Here is a 13,819-nt window from a genome sequence, read left to right as displayed (position 1 = left end):
TGCTTCTTGGCTCCTCCTGGTTCGATAAACCTTGGTTTCTTTCTGAGGAAAAACTTGCTGCTGTGCGCATCATACCTTCCTCTTGGGGTTGCCCAACGAACGTGTGAAATACACGCCATCAGCCATCTTCGCCTGCGCTGATAGGAACAGAGGAGGCCATCTAAGAGAAGTGTATGAAAATCAAAGATATGACAGCCGCTGTGATAGCATAGGTGAGAACATACCGAGAGATCAAAATATAGCTACTGCGGGCAGCATACGCGAATACATGACCGGAGATCAGAATACTGTCACCATGGTGCCGTACCTAGACGCGAGGGCATGCCTGGAGATTGTAATACATCAGCGATGGCGCCGTACGTGTACGTGAGGACATGCGCGGAGATTAGAATACAGTGGTAGCGGCGCCGACGCCGTACCGCGACAACCCTCTTTTACACACGTATCGTATACATGCATGAGGCAAGCTAGGAAGCTAGCCATCGGTTGATATATCCATCTTTTGCATAGCCAGATGACTCACATGTGAGGCAACGAACCTGCACAATACTGTGCATATACTCATGCACGCGTATACGGCGGCAGCTTACCTGAAAACTTTCTCTAAGATTGGAATATTGCGGCGGCAACAGACTTTTTTTTTACCAACATCGGTTCTGGCCTTGTCGCCACGGTGGTGCGCTGCATGCCCTAGCTTGCTTCCAAGTCCACTCCTTGTTCCACGATCTCCTGCCCATTGGTAAAAAAATCAATCTGATGGAGCTCTCCAGGTCAAGGCATGACACAAAGAATTGGAGGTAATACATGCCTGGCATGGATATCGTACGCATGCATGTATTAGGATGTGAACGTGATCTGCAAGATCTAGGCCTGGCCATTTGTATCTGCAAGACCTTGGCTAGGCTGGTTGTGCTACCCCTGGTACGATCGGCCACGGTGGTGCGCTGCATGCCCTAGCTTGCTTCCAAGTCCACTCCTTGTTCCACGATCTCCTGCCCATTGGTAAAAAAATCAATCTGATGGAGCTCTCCAGGTCAAGGCATGACACAAAGAATTGGAGGTAATACATGCCTGGCATGGATATCGTACGCATGCATGTATTAGGATGTGAACATGATCTGCAAGATCTAGGCCTGGCCATTTGTATCTGCAAGACCTTGGCTAGGCTGGTTGTGCTACCCCTGGTACGATCGGCCATGTGGTGAAGAAAAGGGAAAAGGGTAATCCAATAAAAGATGAAGAGGTACGGTGAAAAATTAAGTAATGGTATTGGTGGGTAATTTCTTTTAACTCTTCTATATTCTATATCTTTTTTTCTTTCTATAATCTGTCGGTTGTGGTTTGTTGAGGTAGTAAATCGACGGCCAGATGTTTATAATTTTTGTGGTAATTTGTAGTAATTCTTCTTTTTTCTGGTTAACCCGTAATGTACTTTTAATATATAATAGATAATAGATGTTTTTTTCTTTCAACCTCCTTTGTACAAGGCTTTTCTCATCACCCTTTATTTGTTCGGCCGTTCGGGCTTTTTTTTAATAAAAAAATGGGGCGAAAGCCGTTTCAAGAGACCAAAGCCAAAGCGCGATGAAAACAGCTACTTTTTTTTTGCGGGTATTTTTTTTTTACTTTTTGCGATGGAAACATCTACTTGACTCCTCACTCTGATCCGCCGCTTTGCCCCAGCTTAATCCGGTGCCTTTCTTCGAAGATCTTGATCATTGCCTGAACTGATTTGCCTCCCGTTCAAATACTCTACTGTTTTTCCCTGCAAAAAAAAAAACTACTGTTTTGGCTAATCGTGATGTGGGTTGTAGTGTTGAAGTCCTTAGAGCATCTCCAGTCGCGTCCCCCAAAGCGTCCCCCAAACCGCGCCGGATTGAGCGTTTGGGGGACGTGTTTTGCTCGTGCCGTGTTTGGGGGACGTCGCTCCCCAGCCGCGTCCCCCAAACGCCGCCCCCAAACATTTAAAATATTTTTTTTGGCATTTTTATTTCAATTTCCACAAACTAATACATAATTGGGAACGTGGTTTACACCAAAACATAGTTTGGAACATGGTTTTCCACAAACTAATACATAGTTTGAACCATGGTGGACACAAATATAAAATATTGCAAAAAAACTAAACCTAACTAGGCCGTGCATCGAAGGTTTCCTGTGTTCGCTGCTAAGAAAGAACACTCGAGGGCACACCGAGTCACCTAAACTGGAAAATCCAGCGGGAGGATGGTGCCCTTGTTGGTTCTACCGATGAGGCGAACAGGCAGAAACCTCCGTGCACGTATTCGCTGCGAAGAAACAACACTCAACAACACTCAGTCGTCCTCCTCGTCGGTGCTGTCGTCGTGGGAGTCCCTGTCGACGTGGTAGTCCCGGAGGCAGCGCCTCTCGTCGAAGACCTTGACGCTCATGTCCCTGTTGCCGAAGTAGGAGAACACGAGGATGAAGCCGGCTTCGAGGCTGTGGTGGCGCGCGAACTTCTCCCAGCCGATGTTGAGGTACATCTTGCCGCGCGTGTCGTAGATCGCCTTGACGATCCACCGGCAGTAGCCGCACGAATGCTCCCGCAGATGCATCGTGCGCGGCCGTACGCCGCCGACGTACTCGGCGAAGGAGTCCGGCAGCCTCTGGATGCCGCGCGGGTCGCCCTTGAGGACGTGGACAAACTCGAACAGGACGTCCGGCTCCACGTCCATCTCCGACGATGAAGACGACGGCGTGGGAGGCGACGGCGAGCGTTCAGCTATGCCGCGGCCACGACCACGACCACGACCACGGCCGCGAGGTCGGCCTCCGCCTCTACCAGACATAGCGTCGAGTCTTGTTGAGAGATGGTGGCGGCTAGGGTTTGGGAGAGAGGCGCTAGGGTTTGTGTGTGAGAGGGACGATGAGAGGCGCCCCTTTTTATAGGCCGGAGAGAGGCGGAGGAGCGGTGGCGCTCATTAACGCCGGCACGCAGAGCTAGGCGCGACGGGACGCGTCGCTGCGCCCTCTGCGGGAACTGCACCGTCGCTGCGCGCCAATAACTTCTGTCGCGAGGTAGGCGACGGTTAGGTTTAAATTAATTGTGCCGCTGACGGGTCGGCCCCGCCATTCCCCGCCTCGCTTTTCGTTGTGTCCGGCGTCCCCGGTGCGTCCCCTGTGGGACGGGGACGGGCTCGGGGCGCCGGACACCGTATAGGGGTGCGCCGGACAAAAAAAAGGCTTTGGGGGACGCGGCTGGAACGCATTTTCTGTCCGGCGTGCCCTAAATCCCTTTGGGGGACGGTTTGGGGGACGCGGCTGGAGATGCTCTTACGTTTGCTTGTTTGGAGCGAAGAGCTAGCCATAGACCACCATTCATGTATTACGGTGGAGCTGTCGGTGTAAGATATTGGTGGTTATCCGTCCTCAGCGTTTCAGACCGCACCTACTTGGAGTATGAGCAGATGTGATATTGCTTCAGGCTCCTGCAGGCACAAGGGGCAGTGGTGCTGATGCTGTAGCCCTCTTTTAGAAGGACCATATCTGACAGTGAAGACCACAGTCCGTTTGCCCCAGGAAGAAGTGCTCCATGGCCATTCACGGTACTTGGGTGTTTAGAGAGATTTGATTGACCTGCGGATCCCATGAAATATAGAATTGGTCTAGAGCAGGGGTAGAAAGCTGGCCCTTAATATCCATAATCCATCTGGTGTTGTGGAGGCATCGGCAATCGAGGCATTGAGCGAGCTTTCTTGTCCAGAAATTGTGAGAGATGAGGAGCGATGTCTCTAGCCGCACAGCAACCAATCCAGCCATCCTCTATAAGGATATCTTGTTTCCATTTCCAATGATGCACTTAAGAGACAGCGACAGAAAAGGTCTTCAGTCTGGTTGGAAACACTTATTTGCCATCTGCTTAGATGAGACGCCCCCCTCGCTTCAGAATACCTGATAGGGGAAATTATTACATTAGTATCGATGATGCAATAGAGCACTCGCCCAAAATTGGATGGGATGGCCAGGATCCCTTGGTCGCCACATTACGGCTCATCTCATCATGACATGATCAACAAAGCAAAGTTAAGCAACCATAATCAACAGCAATATAATGCCTGCATAGCATAAATAGATTAGATAAGTTATGATCTGATTAATTTATCAGTTGTTTCCTTGTGAATTACTACTACTCCTACTAGTAGAATAGATAGTGGCCGGGTACCGTAATGCCGCAAGGGAGAAGCAAAGCTAAGTTAAATTGCGAGCATGCGTTCCATGCCGTAGCGCCATGCTCAGGATGAGGCGTGCAAGCAGAAGAAGCAGGTGTGGAGGGGTGATCTGCAGCAGCTTATGGGCAACGGCCATCTCCTCCGCTCTCCTCGCCATCTTGCTCGCCTCCACCACATACCTTCCTGCTTCTCCCTCCGATCCTCCGGTGGTGGGCGGCCGGCGTCGTCGGAGGCAGTGCGACGAGGAGGCCAAATGGGCAGCCGGCATTGCGTCCCAGCACAACGCCACCCTCGTCCTCACCGTCGACCACCTCGGCTGCGGCAACTTCAGCAGCGTGCAGAAGGCGGTGGACGCGGTGCCTGACCACGGCGCGGCTGGCGGCAGGACGCTGGTGGCCGTGGGCGCCGGCATCTTCAGGGAGAAGGTGGTGGTGTGGGCCAACAAGACGGGCCTGACGGTGCACGGGCGCGGCAACCTCAACAGCACCGTGGTGTGGAACGACACCGCGGCCGGCTCCAGCAACTGCACCCCCTGCAGCGCCACCTTCACCGTCCTCGCCGCCGGCTTCGTCGCCTACAACATCAGCTTCCAGAACACGGCCCCTCCGGCGGACCCGGGCGCCAGCGGCGGGCAGGCCGTGGCACTGCGGGTTGCAGGCGACCAGGCGGCGTTCCACTGGAGCGGCTTCTACGGCGCGCAGGACACGCTGCTGGACGAGCAGGGGCGGCACCTCTTCCAAGGATGCTACGTCGAGGGCTCCATCGACTTCATCTTCGGCAACGGCAGGTCGCTCTACCTCGGCTGCACCATCAGCTCCGTCGCCACCAGCAACAACAACGGCGTGACGGGGAGCATCACGGCGCAGGGGCGCGTGTCGGCGGCGGAGAGGACGGGGTTCGCGTTCGTGGGGTGCAGCGTGGTGGGGACGGGGAAGGTGTGGCTGGGGCGAGCCTGGGGGCCCTACGCCACAGTGGTGTTTGCGAGGACGAACCTCGCCGCCGGAGTCGTGGCGCCGGAGGGGTGGAACGACTGGAACGATCCGGCGAGGCGCCGGACGGTGTTCTTCGGGGAGTACGACAGCACGGGGCCCGGGGCGAGTATTGACGAGAGGGTGGCGTACGCGCGGCAACTGGACCAGCGGCAGGCGGCGCCCTTCATGGACGTCTCCTACATCGACGGCGACCAGTGGGCATTGCCGCCACTACCAGTAGCACTAGAGCTACCACAACAACAAGTAATGTAGCTAGAGACACTGGAAGATTTAATCAGCTAAATCACACTGATCTTCTCGCGAGAGTCAAGGCGATGTTAATTCAGCTTTTGCCCTTATACCCTCTTGTTCAACGCTCAACAAAGACACATCAACTTCAATTAAAAATCGGGAATTAAGAGAGACATAATCTCCATCTCTTGCAAAATGTAGGAGGATTTGTCCAACGGTTATTGTAATTCAACAAGACGAAGGTGAAGGGTTATGTTATATGAACATGAAATCATTCGATTGGTTTCATAAGCACTTTCTTATGATTATGTATTTCTTAAAATACCATAAGAAAATTTAAAATCAAACAATACAAAAAGATTTAGACTTTTAAGCGGATAGAGAAATTCATAATCCAACTAGACCTGATTTGTTCTTGCAGTAACTAATTGTTGCGTTTGCACTTCGAGTTTTTTTTTTTTACAAATCACCCTAGTGATTTCCGTTATAGTTTGAAGAAAAGAAAAAAGGACATTGTTCTCCTACTTGCCCAATAAAAAGAGGATGATTTGTATTAAATTCCAAAGAAGGGCGGACTTGTCCAGTTAATTAAAGAGAACCGGGCAAAATTCCGATACAGAAAATAATTAGCCCATAGAAAACGATAGAAACTCAAACAAACACATAAAAACTCTATCTACATAGTAACACTTGCGGCCATTCATCAGACACTCCGAAGACCACCACTGCCACGAGCCATCTCAGCTTTGGAAATCCTTACCACACCTTTTGCACTTTCCTTTCACTTTTTTGCCACAAATCACCCAAAGCTTTGGAAATCCTTATCATCTACATTGTAGTTTTGCTTTCACCTTCTTCCAACGTAGTTGCTCAAGTTTGATGTTCACTTTACGAGTAAGATCCTTACCCATACCACCATATCTGCTCCCAGCAACCATAATTGTGTCCCTGGTTTCGTACCAAGCATGGTGGTCAAGGATAAATATATGGGGTGACAGGATTTTAATCTTGGTTATGCACCAAATGTTGTTACTCGACGATAAATAGGAACCTATTTTTTTATCCATAAACCCGGTTGTTGCGTCTGTACATCCACTCCCAACCTAGTACGCTAGGCTATGTTGTAGTCTTCAAAACAATACTTTTTTTAGGAGAAATATAGTGGGGAAAATTCTGGTGCAATTTTTAACTAGTATTAGTAAATATTTACAAGGTTATAAGTATATAGACAAACAAAAGATCTAAAAAAACAGCTACAAAGGGATGATGTTTGAGTTTGCAGCCATGCTTTGAACTGATGAGCATGCTTATTCTTTATCATGTACGCCAATAGATGCTAGATAATTTTCCTTCCAATTGATGAATGGTGTGGCCTTTTGTTTTGAAAGATCTTGTTATTCCGAATGGGTCAAATGCCCGAGGAAGATAATATTATTTTCCTGGAGAAACGGAGTTTGAGTTTCCCCTCAATATATACCATGAGATCCTTCAAGCACTGAAAGATTTATATATCTTTGGGGGCAAATTAAGTCCCAATAATGAGCAGTAAATGGGCATGTCCAGAAAAGGTGTATCAAAATTTCCTCTTGGGTACATTAAAGAGTTGCACAAATGTATGTTTGTAGTTGGAAAATTTTCTTGCTAGAAGGTTTTTCGTATTGAGTTTGTCATGAAGAAGCCAGATGAACGCCTTGTACTTTGACTGACATGAGCTATTCCAAATTCAGGAGAAATGGGGTGGTACTGGGAAAACCAAATCATTACTTTCTATGCCTTTCTTGAAGAAAAAAATTTAGTCCATAGATGTAACTCCACACATCAGATTGTCCATTTTGAATGGTAGCTAATGTTGAATCACAGATAGTCTCCATTTGAATAAATTATTGAGAGCATCTCCAGTCGCGTCCCCCAAACGATGTCCGGGCAACGCGCCGGATTAGTCGTTTGGGGGACGTCCGGACAAAATTTTCGTTTGGAGAAGGTCCCTTTTCTAGCCACGTCCCCCAAACGCGACCTCCAAACAAAAAGTAAGTGTAAAAGTCGTGTCCGGCGTCCCCGGTAGAGACTCTATACACAGGGGATGGACTAGGGACGCCGGACAACATTTGGAGCACGTCCGGACCGAAGCGGCCTTTGGGGCACGCGACTGGGACGTTTTTTTGGCCGGCGTCCCCCAAATCTCTTTGGGGGACGCTTTGGGGGACGCGACTGGAGATGCTCTGATGTGCCATATGAGATAGAGGAAGATGAAATAAATCTTCAAAATACACCTGTTGTATAGCTCTTTAAACTACTACAGTATTTTATTTGTGTTCTTGGGGATGGAAGGATTTGGGGAAATCTGATTCAAACATTTGGCATGACATAAGTCATACCATAAGAAGATCGAGTAATTTTACATCTTGCCATTTTGATTCCAAATTAGCCAACAACTTCACATGTGCATTCCACCAAACGGATTCCTTTTATGTGGGTGTCAGGCATTCTCCATTATTGTAGTATGTATCCCAGACAAAACTGACCCATGGGATGTCCAGTTTATTGTAAAACTTGTGATTTTTTTAGTAACAGTTACTTGTTTTGAACTTCCAGATTTAATTGGGGATAACTTGGGTAGGATCTAATTTTACAGATAATATATGAGATAATTTTAAAATGATAAAATATGTTTAGATATTCTAAAAATGTTTTATTGATGCAAACCCTAAAATTACAGCTTCAAATATAACCTACACTTAGAGAGCCAAATTGATAAAATTAGAGGTGTGAATAGTGTGATATACTCTAGATTTACGCTTTCATATGTCAAGTTTCCTTAATCTAACGAGAGAGGGTGTTTCTTTTGGTTTATCAAATTTGGTAGTCGCCCGTCATAGCTTACACCTTCGTCCGATGTGTGCAGGCCAGGCGGAAGAGGAGTACGGCCCGTACCAGATCAAGTCTGTTCTCCATCAGTTGGATTGAAGCTTACGAAACGGGAACAGCTGTGACGATGTACGCTACCTTACATCTATTTGGTAGTTCCGACTTCCGAAAAGCAACTCCATATCGATCACGTATAGCCTTCCATAGCGGGGACGTTCCAAATTTCCACCGCTTGGTTGGATATATAGTGAGCACAGCTCGTAAGATCGAGCAGGATAGATCGATCACGACGCGAGATGCCGAGATCGAGCACGACGAAATTCACGACATTCAACCAATGAAGAAACGAAGCAACGAGGCCGAGGTGCCTCTCCACGCGGGCAACGAGATGGCGCTGCTGCGCGACCGGCTCGAGTTTGTGCAAGCCTCCCTCTGTGACTCCGACCGGCAACGCCGGACGCACCAACGCCGGCGGGCTGAGCCACTTGCCCGCTCCTGCGTGGCCAGATTAAGCTGCTCGGAATCGGGTGGTGATCGACTTTCTACGTGGACATCGCTGGGAACCAGAGCGACTTGGAGGGCAGCATAGCAAGAAACCGGTGATATTACAGCAGACCAGGACTATGAAAGCAATGTGCAAGGATATCGATTGACAAGGTAAGTTTTATGTCCTGCGTTGTGTCCCGGCGCCACAATGCTACTCTAGACGATGATGACGCAAGCAGCCGGGTGCCAGCCTCATGAAGCAAAAATAAATAAATTAGATCACCTGATCACAAGAGCATTTTCAGTGTCTCATAACCTGTGATTGCTGATTGCCAAGGAGCCGAAATAAGGTGGGTTGGAGCTAATTGCCAAGGAGCCGAAATAGCTGATTTAGGAGTGGTGCACAACAGATTCTACGAAAAAGGATCGCTACACGGCTGCCCTACTGCTTTGCTGAGTTCAAACTTATCAGAGAGTATGTTAAAATGCAACTGATACAGAGTTGCTTTACTGCATTCAATTTGTTTCTCTTGTTATTTTGTCATTGTTTTTACATGAAAATTCAAAGTGAAAGTGATTACTAGGATATGTGATTGAACATCTGCTTTTTTTTGCTTTGTTTTGTCTGATCACCTATATTCAATGCTGCTCGCAAGGTAATGCAAAAACACCAACGTTGTCTTACTGAACTTAAACTATGTCGATACAACACAAGTTAATTTATCCACCATCTTCACTGTTACGGGATAAAAGCAATTTCATCTTCGTATTGGCTCAAGATCATGGGTTAGTTAAACTAAATTAAATTTTTTGGTCGGAAATAATTTGCTTGAGCTATGATTCTCATCTCGGCAATAGTTTTTTTTAATAAACAGGGGCCTACTCGCAAGAACGTCAGGGGGTGTGGGGAGAGACGGGATCGTGTTTTGGGAGGGTGGGAGATGTGCCCAAACGTCGACTATTTTTCATTCAGCGCTGCTGCTTGATGCGCGTGAGGGATTTAATTCTGTGATTCTATCCAGTGTGGTGCGGTTGCACTGGTATTTGATGATCTGTGCTCCTTTTGAGTCAATACCACACAAAGTTACAGTTTCACCTTTACGATTGGAGCTTCAGCAAAGGTACCATCTCACCTTTCTGCCTTGTATTTTCAGGTGTATCTATGCATTCTTTGTTCTTTTTCTGTAGTCATCTAAATTAGTTTATTCTACCATGTTACTAGAGCAAAAAAAAACATAGGCAAAAGTTTTGCCTCATTCTATTAATTTAGAAGAAGTTTTCAAGAAACAAAAACAAGTTATTACAACCGGATTACTCTCCGGGCATCAAAACACTCACACGTTTGGCACCCGCGGCTACCGAAAACGACAACTCCTTGATGTTTGAAAGGATCACCGATGTTGGCATTTCCTTATTTCTAAAAACTCTAGCATTTCTTTCAGTCCAAATTTCCAACAAAGTGAGTAGGACGACGGAGGAGATGGCTTTATGGTTTGTGGAAGAGAGCCCGATAATGAGAAGCCACCATTCTTTCAGCGTCTTAGTTGGCCATGGATGTAGGTCGATGAAGTACAAACCTAGCCATTCCTTGATGAGGCCCCAAATCTTGTGTGTGCGTCGGGAATGAACAAGAAGGTGGTCAATTGATTATGCAATTTTTTTGCAAAGCGGACAAAGGCCACAATTTGGTCATCCACGCGTTTGCAACCGGTTCGCTGACCAAAGCGTATTTTGTGGCGCAAGCCACACGAAGAACTTCACTTTCAGCCAGACATTCCACACCATCTTTTTCATGCCGGTGTTAATAAACCCATGGAATTGAGCTTTGTATGCCGAGGCCGTCGAGGATTGGCCATCTTCCGTGAGCGTCCAAGATATAGTATCCTCCAAAGCGTCATTTAGGTGGAAATCTTGAAGTTGTATCCAAAGGTCAGCAAATTGTTCCAAGTGTGCGAAGGAAAAATCTTAGGGCCCTTGAAATTTTCTCAATGCATAGGAACCCGGGCCCCCGAGCTCCTTGGGGTGGCAAACCGTCTGCCAATTTACTTTGCATTGGCCTCCCGTGACCTTGTCGGTCACCGACCAAAAGGAAAGCTCTCTCAATCTTCTTCATGTTGTTTGAGACAGAAGACGGTATAATGAGCGAGATTGGGTGGATGATGGCTTGTGAAGCAAGAATGGATTTTATTGTAAAGTTAACATATTTCACTCTTCCGCAGCAACGCGCGGGCATTGTCCTAGTATTCACCTAAAGCTGACACTATTCAAGTAAAGACAAAATTTAGGGTGTGAATTTTTTGAGCTGATTTATTTTTTGGAATTGTAGATGCAGCCGTGTATGTTTCTTGTATACAAGTTTCAGACTTTATCACAATTTCAATATGATAATTATGAGTTGATCTTACAATCTCACCTAGTAGAGTGCTCCTATACAAGTCTCCCCCAAAAGTACTCCTAGACCCCTTGATTTTTTGCCTACAAAATTAATACCATTAAATTATTTTCAACGGATTAATCTTCCGATGGAATATTCTTGATCGAGAAAGATATGCTGCGGAGATGAACACCCCTGAAGATCAAGCTTGCGAGCGATTAAGAAAACGAAATGACAAAAGCAGGAGGCAGGAGCACCGAGCATCAACAACTTGCTCGGCAACATTCAGTAACCTTTATTCCTGTCCTCGCTTTTTATTTGAAGCTTTTCCGTGCTTGGGGATTCGTAAGGCCACAATCATTTCATTGTGCAGACATGCATCTAGAGGTGTACTATCTTCCTTTTTGTAAAACTCTAAACTGAGGGAAAGAAACTATCTTCTTTTTTATTCTGTAGCATGGGGGTGCACGAGGAATCCCACTTGCTATTGTCCGACCTTTGAGCAGCTCCCTTTCGGCTCTGATAAAGATGGATCAGCTAGATCGGGAAATATACAATAGTAGCAATACTTTTGTTTTGTTTTCTGGTGTTGCAGCCTTACAGCATTGATAATTATAAATCCCTCAAGCTTGAATTCAAGCTAGGTAGGATCAAATAGCCCCTTGCCATTATTTGGCACCACGAGGTAGAACACAAACTGCAAGCGTGGCGTGTTCCACAACATCCTGTTGGATTCTTCCAAGTAGGCAATGCGCGTGTTGCTCATGCGCATGTTTTCACGAAGCTTGTTCATATGCTTGTTAAAAGTGTTGTTTTTGTGACTCTAGTGAAACCACTCAGGATTTGTTTCTTGCATGTTATTTTGCTAAAATAGTATGGTGTATAGCCTATTTTGCATACAACATACCGTCCTCATCTAATTATACTAATATGTTTGGCAACTGGTTAAATAGGGTGTGGAAGGAACATAAAGACAGAATTCGTATTGGAGTCTCCGCTCTTTGTTGGTCTATTTGGAGATGCCGAAATGATATTATTTTTAACAAACATAAGGAACTAGTTTTTTTTGCAGGTTATTGGTCGGGCTACGCACTTTATCTAGCTATGGGCGTTTCTCAACGGGAGGATATGGTTACTGGATGCAACTAGCTGTTGATGGTTGCACGAGACTTCTATTTTCAGGCTATTGGGTGGCGGCACATTAATAGGATAGACAATGGATATCATGTTTATGTGCCTAGTCTTTCTTTGGTTGATTCATGTATCGACTTTGTCTGATCCATGGATGTAAACTTAAATATTATTATACTCGTTACTTTTAATAAATAAATAGCCGTGTGCATCTATGGATGCGGTGGCTGGGGCTATGCTCCCATATCGGAAAAAACGAAGCTTGTTCATAGTACAAGCGAAAGCCTCACACATAGTGTTATGTTCCTTCTTTTTCACAAGCTCTCTAAGACGATAGCGCACAACTTTTCTCTATGGATTAGTTTTTCCTTGTGGTACTTTTCATGCTTGTTACGGTGTCAGTCCTTGGTGGAGAGCCCTTCCTTTTGCTTGTTCAGCTCTCAAAACTGGTGAATTCGACACTATCCAAGTGACCCTTACCATATAGCTTACGTGTTGCATCCTTGTTGACAAATCCTTCATGGATTTCCCAGCCGTGGTAAGGTGCATCGAGATCGTCAAAGGTATATTCTCGCAATTCATAGTCATATGACTCAGAAGAAGAATCCATCCATCGGAGGCTACCATCTTCTACTTGAGGAGAAGCTCTGTCTCCATCACTTGATGGAGGCATGAGGTCGAGGAGCTTCTGGATTCCGAGCACTAGGTACCACATCTCAGGCCTAGGTATGGAGTTATGAGCAAAAGAGAAACATCTTGGAGGTATATAAATAGGTTAGGACGTCAGACGTCACGAGGTATTAGCATGGAGTCGCCCAAGAAAAGAGTCACGGAAAATGTGAAAAGAGATAAACTGAAAATGTCCCATCAGAGCCTCTAATCACCAGTACGATCATAGATGACCGTACAAGTGACCGTACCGGTTACCATGATGCAATAATTCCAAAATAATATCTGAATCGAACACTTACCCCGTATGCGCAAGGATGCTCGCACTGTTACGTTGGTTGTCGGTTTCTTTTTTTCAAAATTTGAAGAAAACAATGGAGCCAACAGAAACTTTAACAACACTTAGTACGAGCATAGGTCCCCGTACGGTCTGAATGTACCGCATCCATCACATTTCTTTCACGGTCATCTGTAACTTTATGATCATAGTCGATTGTACTATCTGAAAGTACGAATCACTTTCAAAAACAATAATTCAAGTGCCAAAGTTAACTATCACTAGTACGATCTTGGCAGACAACAATTCAATTAGTAAACTTAACGGTTATTAGTATTTTTTTTGCAAAACACAAACAGAGACAGATGCTCAAACAAACATATATACTGTCAACACCCGGATTTTTAAGTCCAGATGCCTATTATGTCATTCATCGCAATCCCAGGATAATGTTGTTGCGAGGCATAATAGTCGAATATCACAGTCATTATTTATTACAAGCCATAGTGTCATACAATCTTGAATCACATGATTCATATTACACAAATAGTTGATCTCACAATCAACAACATACATAAGTTCATACATAGCGGAAGCGTAATAA

At 46.1% G+C, this 13,819-nt stretch overlaps 1 protein-coding gene across 1 annotated transcript; it reads left to right on the top strand.

Annotated features, from left to right (window-relative positions):
• Nucleotides 1-4,249: 4,249 nt before the first annotated feature.
• On the top strand, nucleotides 4,250-5,642 carry LOC124696129 (probable pectinesterase 15). Its single transcript, XM_047228901.1, has one exon. The coding sequence runs from the start codon at nucleotides 4,250-4,252 to the stop codon at nucleotides 5,432-5,434; it is 1,185 nt and encodes a 394-aa protein (XP_047084857.1). The 3' UTR covers nucleotides 5,435-5,642.
• The last annotated feature ends 8,177 nt before the right edge of the window (nucleotides 5,643-13,819 follow it).

Source organism: Lolium rigidum, chromosome 3 (genome assembly GCF_022539505.1).
Source record: "Lolium rigidum isolate FL_2022 chromosome 3, APGP_CSIRO_Lrig_0.1, whole genome shotgun sequence".
NCBI classification, from domain to species: domain Eukaryota; kingdom Viridiplantae; phylum Streptophyta; class Magnoliopsida; order Poales; family Poaceae; genus Lolium; species Lolium rigidum.
Note: the sequence above shows the minus strand (reverse complement) of the source record. Positions and strands in the feature narration are given on the sequence as shown.